Source organism: Phascolarctos cinereus, unplaced genomic scaffold (assembly GCF_003287225.1).
Source record: "Phascolarctos cinereus isolate Bilbo 61053 unplaced genomic scaffold, phaCin_HiC Scaffold_726;HRSCAF=1367, whole genome shotgun sequence".
Lineage (NCBI taxonomy): Eukaryota > Metazoa > Chordata > Mammalia > Diprotodontia > Phascolarctidae > Phascolarctos > Phascolarctos cinereus.
In genome coordinates, this window is record NW_027556098.1 from 177,474,357 (window position 1) to 177,489,760 (window position 15,404).

General features: G+C 42.4%; 1 protein-coding gene across 1 annotated transcript in view; it reads left to right on the plus strand.

Annotated features, from left to right (window-relative positions):
- The window catches only part of SORL1 (sortilin related receptor 1), a 213,393-nt gene that overhangs the window by 101,087 nt on the left and 96,902 nt on the right, over positions 1-15,404 (plus strand). The window contains 4 exon segments of the mRNA XM_020984875.2: positions 1,952-2,130; positions 4,802-4,988; positions 7,288-7,416; positions 14,340-14,425. Of these exon segments, the coding sequence (XP_020840534.1) occupies positions 1,952-2,130; positions 4,802-4,988; positions 7,288-7,416; positions 14,340-14,425 (581 nt within the window).

Below are 15,404 nucleotides of genomic sequence, written 5' to 3' on the forward strand. Positions count from 1 at the left end.
CATTTGCTCGTTAGCCTCATTAATGCATTATTGGTTGGGTTCTTCTAGTTTCTCCTGGGAAATGAAATGATTCGTCTCTTGAGGTTAGCTAGAGTTGGAGGAACTTATAAATAGAAATAATTAGGCAATGTGCAAAAGACTGGATTTCCAGTATTATTATTACAGAGCAGACAAACGCTGCTCATCATTTCTGCCAAGCAAGACAGCTCCATTAGATTTGTATGTATGGGAGTGGATGTTAAGCCATTACAAAAACCACAGGTAAGGAAGGGGATTGAAAAGGTCAGCTCATCCCTTCTTCTATTTTGAACCATCCCAGAAGATGAAGATTTCTCCTTTTGTTAAAACCTTGAAGGAAGGCATTTCTTCAGCTTCCCTCTGCCATTGCCTAATGATCCTCACCATTATTAGGTTCTTTAGGATAAAGCTAAATCCTTTCCATTGTGGGGTGTTATATGTGGATAAAAATCAGAGTACAATAGACATTACGGTTTCGTGTGCATCTGAAATGATTTCAACATATATAGATTTTTAAAATTACACATAAATATACATGTTACATATAGATATAATTTATAATATATAACTTATAAATGTATAAAATGTAATTTATAATATGTAATTTATGAATATATCAGATATATAACATATATTTCTTATGGTCCTATTTATTATGCCAGACCCAGTGTTCAGTGCTTGAGGGACACAAAATTATTCTCAGTCAATCAGTAAGCATTTATTAAGCATCTGCTATGTGCCAGCACATTGTGCTAGGTTCTAGAGATGCAAAGATGAAAACCAAACTATTCCTGTACTTAAGGAACCTACATGCTCTTGCAGGAGACAATATGTGCATGTATAAATATAGAAAAATAAACAAATACAAGGGAGTTTCCATGAGGGAGACATCAGTATCTGGGTCTTACTCACATGAATTGTTATGAAGTGATGCTTCTCACTGTCCTATACTTGTGAGCTTATTTTTCTTGAACCTAAATAAAAGACTTAAGCTTTAATAAGGATTAATGTAATATCTGTTATTCCTGTATGTGGAGGTGGGTGTTTTTGGTTACTGCTTGTGATTATCCAACATAAGATCCTGCTCTCTTTTCCTCCATTGGGGTCACTGTATCATCAGATTTCATTTTATATACTGCCTCATCCTTTGTGGTCCTTTTCCTGGGAGTCAGGAAAAGCCTCATATGGCAGGTGGTGTTGGAGCCCAGCTTTGAAGGAAATTAGGAATTCCAGGAAGTAGAGGTGAGCAATGGAATGTGTCCTAAGCATGGGGTGCAGTGGGGTTGGGGAGGGCAGGACACAATCTGTGCAAAGTCATGGAGTTGAGATATGAAATGTTGTGTAAGAGTTAAGTCAGAAGGCCAGTTGGCTGGACCATGGAGTGTGTGAGGGAGAGTAATAAATGCATAATAAGCCAGCAAAGGCAGGTTGGAACTAGATTGTTAAAGCTTTAATGCCAAACAAAGGAATTTGTTTTTGGAGCTCACATTCTAGTGGTGGGTGAATAACATCTGTACAGCAATCAATAGGATATAAGGTAAAATGTTATAACGGTAAAAGATGAGTTCAGTTGATTTGCTGTAAGAAATCTGAGAAGGGAAAGATCATTTTCACCTGGGATATATCAGAGAAGATGTTATTCTGAAGAACTAAGCCTAAAATCTCAAATACATATGAGAAATGAAGACAGGATGTATTTTGTATGTAATTTGAGATAAAAAAAAAAGATTGTAGAGTGGTTCCTAATCCTAGGTTCCTCATAAGCTCAGTGGAGAACTCACCCTGCAGGTAATTTTTCACAAGGACAAAATTTAATGTTGTTGTAAAAAGTAAACAAAACATGGTCTGTCTTCCTGGGCTTGGTTCCCTGCCCTGAGGCTATTTAGTATAGGGAATTTTAACCTTATGAATTTCCTTGTTTTTGTTTGGGTAGGTACAGTACCAATGAAGGGGAGACCTGGAAAACATTCAGCTTCTCAGAGAAGCCTGTGTTTGTGTACGGGCTTCTCACTGAACCTGGAGAAAAGAGCACCGTATTCACCATTTTTGGGTCATACAAAGAGAATGGGCACAGCTGGCTGATCCTGCAGGTTAACACAACGGATGTGCTAGGTGAGTGAATCTTCAGGGGAGTCATCATCTGCTGCCACCATCTTGGTAATCATTACTGTGTGGGTCTTCAGCACTGATTGAATACCTGCTGTGCACAGAACCCTCTTAAACCAGGCACTCTAAAGGGATGCAGAAGGAAACTATCCTTACCCTCTAGGGGCTTACTGTCTGCTTGGAGAAGGTGATCACAGGTGTAAATAACAAAACAAAAATATCCGAACTCTGCAGAAAAAACAAATGCAGATTAAGGCCTCCATGGAGAGGCATAAAGGAATTCTAGGGGTGAATGAAGTGTTCAGCTATGTTAGTCTCTTACCTCTGTCTCTTACCTCCTTCTTAGGGTAGTATAAAATGCTTTCCAGATAGTGAATGTAAGTCTAATGGTATTATGAAGCCCCTGTGCCATTGAAATCCCATGCTACACTGAAGGGCAGTGTTCCTCAATCAGATTTTCTTCCATGAGTCCAGCTTCTATACATGTCTTTAAGATTTGCCAAGTACCTTATATAGATTATTTCATTTGATCCTCATGACAGCTGTAAGAGGTAGGTGCTATTGTTATCCCCATTTTATAGATGAGGAAACTGAGACTCAGAATATTTATGTAATTTACCTGGAGCCACAGAATTGATAGCAGAGGTAGGATACAATTCTAGGTCTTTCTGACTCCAAATCCAGTACACTTTTCTGCCAGACCCTGGGTCTGTTTCCTCATCTGTAAACACTAATATGTGCTCATGTTTACGTGACTCTCTGAGATTTACAAAGCACTTTCTTGGTAGCAACTGGGGGGGTAGGTAGTGTGAGTAACAGCATCCCTGTTTTATAGATGAGGGGATTGGGAAACCAGGTGACTTCTCAGGGTTACACAGCTAGTGAGTGTCAGGGTCAGGATTCAGCCTCAGGGCTCTTTCCATTACACATTATAAAATGAAGGGCTTAGATGCTGTATTATCTCTAAGGCTCCTTTTATCCCTTGTGTGGTATGGTTATACCGGAGAATGCCAAGGCCAGGGTTCTTCACCTTTGGCAGCCTGATAAAGCCTGTGGACCCCTCAGAAAGTTACTGTTAAATACATGACATAAAATATGTAGGATTACAAAGGAAATAAATTTTTTTGAAATACAGTTACAAAATATTTTTAAAATTTTTACATGTTCTGGGGCAGCTAGGTGGCACAGTGGATACAGCAGCACTGGCCCTGAAGTCAGGAGGACCTGAATTCAAATCCAGCCTCAGACCAAACACTTAACACTTATTAGCTGTGTGATCTTGGGCAAGTCACTTAACCCCAATTGCCTTAAATTTTTTTTTTTTACATTTTCCCCTGAAATCTCTCCACAGATCTCTTGGGGGGAATCCATAGATCCAGGTTTAAGGACCTATATTCTAAGGGAATTTCTTAGATACTTAAGAAATTCTTAGATTCAAAATGTCCCCTTGGACTTAAGATTGGCTGGTGGGTTTATAGCCATTACAACAGCTAAATGAATTTATTTTGATTCAGCAAACATTTATTAAATGCCTACACATGCACAAGGTACCGAGAATACAAAGATAGAAGATTGTCCCTGACTTCATGGCATTGGTATTTCATGGGTGTATGCGTGTGTGTGTGTGTGTGTGTGTGTGTGTGTGTGTGTGTGTGTGTGTGGGAGAATAGGGGATTTACATCATGTACACAAAAAGGTATTAGTTTAGGGAAAACTGAAGAAAGAGAGAGTACTAACAGCTGGAGGGATCAGGGAAGGCCTCACAAAGGCAGCGGCCCCAGTTCTAAGTCTTGAAGGACAAAGAATCATCTAAGCAGGAGTGTGCTAGTAAATGTTTAACTACTGGCCCTTGGGCAGGGGAGGAGTGGAAATGTACACACAATATACTTTTATGTTTAATCTGCATTATTTAATTTTTTTAAGCCTAGTTAATCCACAAAGTGATAAATAAAGCCCTGATTTGTGGCATTTGTCAACTCCTGAGTGTTGGCTCACACTGAAAATTGAAGTTGTTTCTTTAGAGCCAGTATGAGATGGTTCCAGCCCTCCCTGAATTCTGAGAGGCTGAGATGAAGAGGTACTGCATTCCAGATATGGGGGATAGCCCCTGTGAGTGGATGAAGGCAGGAAATGGAGTGTTGAGCTTGGGAATCAGATCATAAACTGGTTTGTCTGGAACATGGAAGATATGAAGGGGAGTAATATTGAATATGTGGCCGCCATATTGTGGAGGGCTTTGAATGCTGCAACAAGGAATTTGGGCAGTGTGCCAGCACTAAAGGTTTTTTGATTGGTGTAGTATTTTTTAGCAATATGGAAAGTGTATTGGGGAGAGGTGAGAGTAGGGACAAGGTGACCATTGAGGAGGTCATTGTGCTAGTCTACATGAATGACGGTGAAGGTCGGTACAGGGTAACAGGTTTGTGAGTGAAGAGGAGAGATTGGATGCAAAAGTTATTGTAGAAGTACAATTGGCAATACTTGGCAACTTACTGGAAATAGGGATGGGGAGGGAGGAAGAGGAGGAGTCAAAGATAACTGAGTTTTTGAATCTAGGTAACTGGAAGGTGGGGCAAGGCTGGAGGGAAGATGATGAATGAGTTAGGAAGTTGAAGCATCTCATGTTGGCAACTTTATGCTTCAGAGTTTTGTTCTTTTTCATTCTTGTCCCCCTCAGGGGTTCCATGCACTGAGAATGACTATAAGCTGTGGTCACCATCTGATGAACGGGGAAACGAATGTTTACTGGGGCACAAGACTGTCTTCAAACGGAGGACTCCACATGCAACATGTTTTAATGGAGAAGACTTCGACAGGCCAGTGGTGGTGTCCAACTGTTCCTGCACAAGGGAGGACTATGAATGGTAAGTGCCAGGAGTCCGTCAGATGGGGGCCAAGGAGAGCCTCTGCACACAACAGATCTACAGGAGCAGCGAGCTGTGGGATGGGCTGCCCTGGTGTGAGCCATTTGGGGTCTTCTCTTTTCCCTAGGAACGCTCTTGGTATGATGAGAAAAAGAACTTCAGTCTTGGCGTCAGGAGACCTTCAGTTTAAATCTTAGCTCTGATGCTTTCCAGCTGTGTGACCATTTTACAGTTGAGGAAACCAAAACTCAAGCCAGGTGAAATTATTTACCCATTCAGGATGTGTCTGAGCTAATATTCTAGGCCAGGTGTCCCAGTCTCCAGATCAGGGATCTTCTCATTGCATTAATCCACCTTCCTCTTGAGTCTAGATGCTCAACAAATTGGAAATTTGTTTCCAAACAATAAATGCATTTCAGCTTCTTAGTTCATTTTTAAGAATGACAGACTCTTGAGAGGTGTTCAGATACTCCGTAGGCATAAAAAAATTGGGGAGCATTGTTAGCTATTGGGACAATAGCTATAATATAGTACCTTTATTTTACATGTGAATGATCAGATTGCTGCCTGGGGCACTGGGGCATCCCCACCACTCACACACACATGCACGTGCACATGCACATGCACGCGTTGCTCCTAACAGAGCTACCCAGGGTTCAGATTGCTCTCATGGATCTGCATCCATAAAGAACAATAGCTCGTGAGCTCTCACCATTGTATTTACTCTTTTTTTAGTCACCCAGTAAACACAGTTAATTCAAAGCACAGTTATTTATTGAAAGAGCTTAGTAAGACAAGTCAGAAGAGACCATTCCCAAACTTGAACTACATCTCCTACAAACGTGCATGATATCGGTGGGGTGAGGGGGTTTGTATAGAAATCATGCATTAGGGGCACATGTGGAGTGAATAACTAATGTTTAAGTAGCACCTACTACGTGCTAGGTGCTATGCTAAGCCCTTCACAAACATTATCTCATTTTGATCCTCACAACAACCCTGGGAGGTAGGTGTGATTATTATCTCCATTTTACAGTTGAGGAAACTGAGATGGTGGTTAAGTGACTTACCTAAGGTCACCCAGCTAGTAAGTGTCTGAGGCCAGATTTGAACTCAGATCTTCCTGACTGCAGGCCCAGCACTCTACCCACTGTACTGCCTAGGTGCCAACTCTTAACTTCTAGTGCTGCTAGTCCACTGACATTTCCTAGTGATGCCATTGTACTGTCCTCATTGGGCCTGCCCCTTCCTGGGTACGTTGTCTCTACTGGGTGTGATGTTACCTTTTCCCTGCTGGTCTTGTGATGGTTGCTCAACGTGATAGTTTCTGGTGGTGGTGTGGTTATCTGCCACCAGCTTCTGGGCTCCATCTCTCAAGGACCGACCACTTCCTGACCATCTAGTTCTAGTTATGCTACCCTGGCTAGTGGCTAGTGGCCAGATTATTTTCCTGTGAAAGGAGGCAGAGAACTCCGTAGTCATGGCCACCACACCCATCTGAGAAAAGCCAGGCAGAGCAGTCCTTTTCCAGGGAAAGGTTAAGTCTTTTCTACCACTAAGCTTAGAGGTCTGAGCTCCCTTTTTTGGGTAGCTGTTCCACTTAAGGTTAGACATGCCCAACATTTTCTTTGGCTTAACGTACAAGCAGAATGGAGGCAGAACCAGAGTTAAGTCCAGGTGGCCACATCTTTGTCTTCCACCTGTATTCCTGCCTTTTTTTAGGCATATCTGACAGCCGCAAAACCCCTTTGCTTTGGGTTCTATCTTTTGGGCAGCAGAGAAACCTAGTTTTCTCCTTGTATATCGAATATACACATACAGGGAAACTCTGTTGAGGTAGGTAGATTTATTAATGGTAGATAAATGAAAATTTTCTGTGAGTTGTACATTTATGGGGAAATCCCCTTTGACTCACAAAATTTTAGAACTAAAAGGGACTTTAAAGATAATCTAGTCCAATACCCACTTCCATTTACAGATGAAGAAAATGAGTTTGAGTGTGCTCTGCTATCAAAGACAGACCCATGTTTGGGGATCACCCGGCCTGCCCCCTAGACTGTTAGAGCTGGAAATAATCTTAGCAGCCATTTAGTCCATTAATGGGCTAAGCTCATCCGTTTTGTGTGTGGCAGTGCTGGGGACCAGAGGCCTGTGGAGGTTCATTCATTCAGTCAGTGTATTTTTTAGTACATACCATGTGTCCTCTCAAGTGACCTTTGAACTGCATCTCTATATGAAGCAAGGGATGGGTTTCCTAATCCCTTTCTCCCCCAAGTCTTAACTCTGTCTTTTTTTCCAGTGATTTTGGCTTCAAGATGAGTGAAGATCTATCATTAGAAGTTTGTGTTCCTGATCCTGAATTTGCCAGTAAATCCTTCTCCCCTCCTGTGCCTTGTCCTGTTGGCTCTACTTACAGGAAGACAAGAGGGTATGTACTGTGAGAGTTCTTACGGCATCACATGGCAGGAGGAGCCTGGTGTTCGGTTATCACAGACAGACTTGTATTCGGGGGTTCCCTGACCCACCCCCAGAACATTAGAGTTGGAAGTGATTTCAGCAGCCACGTAGTTCAACCCATACCTGAACAATCAGCATGGCAGCTACCATTGGGTAGTTCTAATTGTTAGGAAGTTTTTTTTTTCTCCCAGATATCAAGCCTGTAGTTGTTTCTTTTCAGCTTCTACTCATTGGTCCTGGTTCTGCCTCCTCAATTCTTCACATATTTAGAAGATAGCTAGGTGGTGCAGTGGCTAAAGCCTTGGTCCTGGAGTCAGGAAAGTCTGAGTTCATGTCAGATCAAATCATAGCCTTAGATGCTAGCTGTGTGACCCTGGGCAAGTCACTTAACTTCTGTCTGCTGCAGTTTCTTTATCTGTACAATGGGAATAGTGGTAACACCTATCTCCCAGGGTTATGATGATGACAAAAAGAGTTAATATTTGTAAAATGAGTTGCAAACTTTAAAGCACTATATAAATGCTAACTATTACAACATTATTATCTTCTCTTCCCCCTCTCCCCCAAGTTTTCTCTTCTTAGCTAGATATTCCTGGTTTCTACACTGTTGCCCTCTGCTGGATACTCTCTCAAATACTGCTGTTCATCTTAAAGAATGGTGCCAAAGTCTGGAAATGGTACTTTAGATGTGGCCTGGCCAGGGCATAGTCCAGCAGTACTGTTGCCTCCGTATTCCCGGAGGCTCTGCTTCTCTTAAGGAGGCTCAAGAACCCATTGTGGCTTTCTTGGTTTTGCAGTTATCATACTTGTGAGTTGACTCCTGAATCTTGTTTAGTCAAACTACTGTCTAGGCTTGTCTCCCCCATCTTCTGGGGCAGTCAGATCTTGGAGTCCAGCTACGAGATTCCACATTGACCGCTAGTGGATTCATGCCAGTGCTCCAGCCTGTCCAGGTCTTTTTGGCTCCTGATTCTCCTTCCAGCCTTGTGCCATCCGAAAACTCCACAGACATGCTGTTTATGCCTTTATTTGGGTCATGGATAAAGACAGGCTGGGGCCCAGCCTCGATCCTTGGGACACTCCATTGGGTTCTTTGTTGCCAACTGACACGAAGGCATTAGTGAGTCCCACTCTTGGAGTCCGGTCACTTGACTAGTTCCAAATCCGTCCATCATGCTGTCGGCATGTCCACGTCACCGCTTTCCTACCAGAATCGCATGAGAGCCTTTCTCAGATGTTTTGTTAAAATCTAGGTAAAGTAGAGAGGTAGCATTCTAGCTTAGTAAATGCTGTCCAGAAAGGAAATAAGGTTCATCTGATCTGACCTGTTCTTGAGGAAGTCAGACCAGCTTCTTATAGTTAGAGCTTTCCGTCTTAGGTAGCCGCTAACCAGTTCTTTAATACTCTGGTCTAGAATTCTTCTGAGAATCAGTCAAACTCCCTGTTTTGTACTTTGCAGACTCCATTCTTTTTCTCTCACATTGGAACATTTGCCCTCCCACATTGCAGTAATGCCTCTCCTATTCTCCACCATCCTCCAGATATCCCACTGGCTCAGTAATCACAACTGCCAGTTCTTTTCAGTGCCTGAGGATATAGCCCATTATCCTACTATGATATTATTATCTCCTCTTTTCTTCATCTTTCCTCCCACCCACCAAGTTTTTTCTTATTGGTTAGATATTCCTAATTTCTTTGATTGATTGTCACGTGGCACTTATGACTGTTTGTTATTTTACTTGTCCTCTGCTGGACGTTGTCTAGAATGTTATTGTGCTTCCTAAACAGCAGTGCCAGGATCTGAATCAGTACTTTAGATGTGGTCTGGCCAGAGTACAGTGTGGCGAGAGTCTATGATGAAGGCCATAGTAAAGCATACCCTCGTCAGGTCATAGTATATGTCACCCAGATGACTTGAATTCCTCCTGGGTAGCTGGATATTCTCTTATTCTCTCCCAGTTTATCTTGGGTGGCAATTTCTTTGCGAGTCATTTCTATCCTTTCCTTTGCTAAGGACATTCTTAGCAGATAAGACTGAAGCAAAGTAAGATCTCAGGAGCCCTGTCTCTCTCTGTTGTCAGTTGTCATTCCATTCACCCCTAAAACTGCTCCTGCCCCTTTTCTGACCTCTTCCTTTTTCCTGCCCCTCTGAACAAAAGGTCTCCCTTTGTGGTCCTTGGCCTTCCTCCCCACCTCTGCCCGTTCTGAGTTCTAGTATTCCTGACGTTATTCCAGGACTATGCTGGGCTTTTCGGGTCAACCTCCATTGCCTCTCCTTGCTTCCATTTTCCATCGTATCTCTTGAAAACCCTAGGCTGATTGTTAGTGAGTTCCATATGCATCTGTGTAGATCCCTTTAGATAAATCTCTATTCATTTTCATTGTAATTATTTCCTTTTACATCCCCCGAGTTTCAGTCTTGATGGCTTCCTATCTCTCTTAGGATGACTTATTTCCCTTATAAAATATTAGTCTACATTTGGAATCTTGCTTATACTTTGTAACCTTTTGAAATTTATAGTCTCTAAACCTAGGGTGCAAATTAGAATATATCTAGTTTTGCCTCTACTCTGTCACAAGCTCTAGGGTCCCATCAGAAGCATGTGGTTCACTGGGTAGACCTGGAGTCAGGAAGACATGAGTTCAAATCCAGCCATAGACTCTTATTGGCTGTGTGAAATTGAGCAAGTCACTTGACCTCAGTCTCAGTTTCCTCATCTGTAAAATGAACTTAATAGCAGCTGCTTCCCAGAGTTGTAAGGATCTAATGAGATAGTTGTAAAGCTCTTAGCACAATGCCTGGCACATGGTGTTATATTATTATTATGTTTATTATTATTATTAGCTAAGATAGTGCTTAGCACAATGCCTGGCACATAGTAAGGACTTAATAAATGCTTATTCTCCACTGTTCCCTCTGTCATTTCCACCCCAGTACCCAGATTGTCCCTGGTAGCAAGAATGAAATCCAGAATAAAATTCCCTGCTTGTTGGTTCCTTCAGTTCTTGAAGGCAAAATCATCATTAAGGAAGTTAAGAGTCAGTGTTGGTTCCCAGCTTCCATTCCCTTTTTCTAGGCTGTAGGAGATTCCTCCTATTTGCCTTCAGACCAGTGTCCTCTCTGCTTTATGAGTTGTCTTCCAATGAACAGTAACAGCATTGTTATCTCTAATTAAGATACCATCACTAATAATCCCTTCCATTTTTAGAGCTCTTTTATTTTTGAAGTGTGTTCTTATCTTTTATGTTATTTGCTCTTATGATGACCCTGTAGATTGTGGGAGATAAACAGGATTCTTCTTGCAGAACAGAGAAAATCTGAGTCCTAGACGGAAGAAGCAACCAGCCCAAGAATGCATGGGTGGCCATGGAACCTGAAAAGCCCCTTTTCTGAATTCATCCTCTGTTTGGGTCTTTTTCTCTTTGCTCCTCTTTGAAAGAAGCCAAATTAGTGTTCTTTCGCATTACCCTTCCCATTAATTCTCTGCTCAGGGACCAGTAAAAGGGGGCCCCTTACAGTCATCTGGCTGGATATCTAATTGTTTTGGGTGATGCCTTCCTTAGAAATGTAAAGTTAAAGAGATGGTATCCCTTTGGGGAGCCTTGCAGAATGTGTGTTTCTTTGTCTATATCAGGGGTCCTTAACCTTTCTTCTGTCATGGACCTCTTTGGAAGTCTGGTAAAGTCTATAGACTCCTCTGAATTAATGTTCTTTAAATAATTGAAGGAAAGGCTAACTTTTAGATAGAGGTTAGTGAAAATAAAAATATTTTTTTTTCATCCAAAGTCACAGGACAACCCCCCCCCAAATCTGTGCACAGACCCCTTGGAGTTAAGGATATCTGCTTTTATAATCACATTCCCTGTGTGTCTTAATGACCTGGCTGGCTACATCCTCCATTATGAAATAGCACTTTTAAGTTTTGCTAAGCACTGTACAAAGATTATCTCATTTTAGCCTCACAGCTACCCTGGAGGTAAGTGCTGTTAAGTTCATTTTACAGGTGAGAAAACTAAGACAGATAGATGTTAAATGACTTGCCCAGGGTCAAACAGCTAGTAAGTGTCTGACCTAAGATTTGAACTCAGGTCTTCCTGACTCCAGGCCCAGCACTCTATCCACTGAGCTAACTAAGAGAATGAAAGGGAAGGAGTATAATTTTTATCTTTCTACCAGGCTTCTCTACTTTTTCCTTTTCTTTGCCACTGGGCCGTATTCTTAGGAAGAGCTTGGTCGGGGCAGCTAGGTTGCACAGTGGATAGAACACCAGCACTGGGTTCAGGAGGACCTGAGTTCAAATCCAGACTCAGACACATAACACATACCAGCTGTATGACCCTGGGCAAGTCACTTAACCCCATTGCCTAGCCTCCCCCCCCAAAAAAAAAAAGTTTGGTCTTTGTTAGGTTGTGGTAGCACAAAAAAGCTGAATCTGTTTGTTTTGGTTACTGACATGGTGCCTCCTTGTGCTACTCCAGGGGCAGTACCGCATCTCCTCCTTAGCAAGCTTGAGTCTTTGCCTCACCGCTGTGAAGAGCTTCTGCAGAGCTGGGTTGGCAGAACTGGGCTAAAGTATAAAAAACTTAGCCTTATTATTGCCTTATCAACTAAACTAAATGGACAAAATGATAAACTTTCTTATCCTGGCGTTCAAGGCTTTCGGTAACCTGACTCTTAGCCAGAGATGTGCTGATAAATTTTTAACAAGTGGATCCCTGGTGGGAAAAATGTACCTGTGACACACTTTTATATTTAATCTCCATTTTTAACATTTTCTCTGTAATTCTGTTAAATCTAGAAGTCAACAAAATAATAAATCAAGCCCTGATTTATAACATTTGCTGATTTACAAGCTATAAATGCTCACACTGAAAATTTAACAATTGGCTTTCATGAGTTGGTACAAGCTGGCTACAGCACACCCTTCTTCTTAGCTCATATTCCTGTTGCTTATATTCTAGGCAGCAAGGGGGTGCAGTGGATAGAGTGCCAGGCTTGAAGTCAAGTCAATCCAGCCTCAGACACTTACTAGCTGTGAGACCCTGAACAAGTCAGTTAACCCTGTTTGCCTCAGTTTCCTCATCTGTAAAATGATAAAGATATGGCAAACCACTCCACTATCGTTGCCAAGAAAACCCCCAGTGGGGTCATGGAGAGTCAGACGTGACTGAACAACAACAAATCTGTTCCAATAAAACTGTACTACTCACCAAACTCTGTTTTTGTCTTTCCTTCGGGCTCACCTGGAACACTTACATTTTGAACACCTGTGCTATAATAACATCCTTAAACACCAGAAATCAGGGCCTCGCAGGGCTTAGATTTAACAGTTGCCAACCTGACTCACCTAAACATAGGGTCACAGAATTTAGATGTCAAAGGGACCTTTAGTATCTTCGTATCTCAGCTCTAGAGAGATTAGAGTCTCTCTCTTTGCACAAACCTTAAAACCCTGGTATGGACTCCTCCCCCACCCCCATTCAAATCCCTTCTTTCCACCAAGGCCCAGCTCATGCACCACCTCCTCCACAAAACCTTTTTTGATTTCCCTCTAGCTAGAAATAATCAAGCACCTTCAGATTTGTCACAGTACTTTGATTAGTCTTTGTCTGAACACTTTGTCATTTTTTAGCTCGTGCTTTTCCTTATTGGTGATCATGTCTTATCCTTACTGTTAGATTGTAAGCTCCTTGAGGGCAAATCCTATGTGTTCCTTAATATCTGTATCTTGACTGTGTAGCATGGCATATGGAACTTTAGCAGGCATGTAAGAACTATTTTTTGAATTGTGTTAGATTAAATTTCTGTATCTCCCTAGAAAGATGAGGTAGACTTGTTCTGTGTGACTTCAGGAAGCAAAGCTGTTAGGGCCAATGGGTGAAAGTTTCTAAGGACCAAGATTAGGTCAGAGAAATGAAAGTTGCCCAAGTGGAAAGAGTCGCCTCCAGAATAGAAGCTCCTTCTCAGCTGGATTTATTGAAGCAGAGGCTAAATGACAGTCTGTCAGGGATGTTTATAAATGAGACTCATTCAAAGTGTGGGAGGTGGGATTAGAAAGCACCAAAGGTCCCTCTGAATTCTGCATTCTGTGACTCTGTGATAGAATTGGAAGCATTTAGGGTTACATGTTCAGGGGAGCCAGGGTGGCAGCTCTGAGTCTAAGCCCTGCAAAGCCTTGATCTTTCCAGTGTTTTTAGGAATGCTCTTATTGTACACGTGTTCAGAATGCAGGTGCTCCAGGTGAGCCCGAATCCAGGTCTCTGAAGCTGTAGGTGCTCTTAGGCAAGGTGAATGATGAGGGGCTTCAAATACATGCCCTATGAAGAGCAGTGGAATAGCAGGAGATATTTAGCCTGGGGAAGAGAGAACCCACAGGGACCTGATAGCTGTCATTTTGACTCATTCTGCTTGGCCCCCCTTGGGAAGAGCCAGGAGCAATGGGAGGAAGCTGTGGGGGGGGGGGCACACTTAGGCTGGTTTGGGAGAAAAGCTTCTGAACGCTCAGAACTGTTCCCCAGTTGAATGGGCTGCTGGGGGATGGCCTTTCACCACGCCCAGCTGGTGTGGCTTGGACTAGATGACTTAAGAGGCCTCTTCTGCCTGAATGGATAATGTTTATAGGATTTGGTCCAAATGATAATTTCCTGCTTGGTACCATGAGGCAAAGAGCCGAAAGACGGTCTCCTGGGGTACCCTCCAGGACTATCTGATCAGCCCAATGGACTTGAGTCAGAAGGTAGAGGAAATCCTTCTGCTAGTTTTATGGAGAAATGAATTTCATGGGTTCTATTTAGAAGGGTAATGATATCCTCATACCTTTAAGAATGCTTGTTTTGATGGTATGATTTACTGATTTGCCTTTTTTCTTCATTGTCCTCTTGTAACACGACTAGATACCGAAAGATTTCTGGAGACACTTGTAGTGGTGGAGATGTTGAAGCCCGCTTGGAGGGAGAATTGGTTCCCTGTCCTTTGGCTGGTAAGAGAGATTTCATTTCACATTGCCTTCCTCCCCAGCTATGATTTCTTCCTTGTCCTGGCATCATGCAAGCACAGGTATGGAGGCTTAGCTAACAGTAGTACATGGCCTCAAACTGACATGGAACTGATCCATGCAAGCCGCAAAGTGATTTAGAAGAACACACATTAACCTTATCTACATTGAAGAGGTAGCTGGGTGGTTCAGTGGATAGAGTGTTGGGCTTGGAGTCAAGAATTTCTGAGTTCAAATCCATCCTCAGACACTTACTAGCTTTGTGACCGTGGGCAAGTCACTTAACCTGTTTACCTTAATCCCATTGGAGAAGGAGATGGCAAACCACTCCAATGTCTTTGCTCAGAAAACTCCATGGGCAGGATGGTCCATGGGGTTGTGAAGAATCAAGCACAACTGAATAACTACAACAACATTGTATTGCATTTTTATTTGTTTTGTTCAGTATTTCCCAGTTATACCTTAATCTACTTCCAGAGGGCCAGGGGCTGGTAACAGCTGTGAGTTTCTCACTTCTGTGGTAGAGGAAAGGCCTTTTAGTGGAACCAGTAAGACGTAGTCACTTTCTTACCTGACAGCAACATCTAAACCTCAATTGGTGCCCTGAAGTCATGATAGGACCAGGACTGATTGCTTACCATCATGTTTAAAGGCTGAAGGATGCCAGTGCTACAGGGCTGAAGGTTGGTTGGGATGGTGTTCTCCCATTATTGTTAAGTGAAGGAGCATATACTGCTGGGGGAGACAAAATGTAAATGACTAGGTACATGCAAGTTATAGAGAATGTATTAGTAGTAGTAGTAATGGTGGTGGTGGTGGTGGTGATAGTGGTAGTAATAGTACTGGTGGTGGTAGTAGTAGTAGCAGCAGCTAGCATTTATATAATGCTTTAAGGTTTGCAAAGCACTTTGCATATTATCTTTTTTGATCTTTAAAACAACCCTATGAAGTAGATGCTGTTATT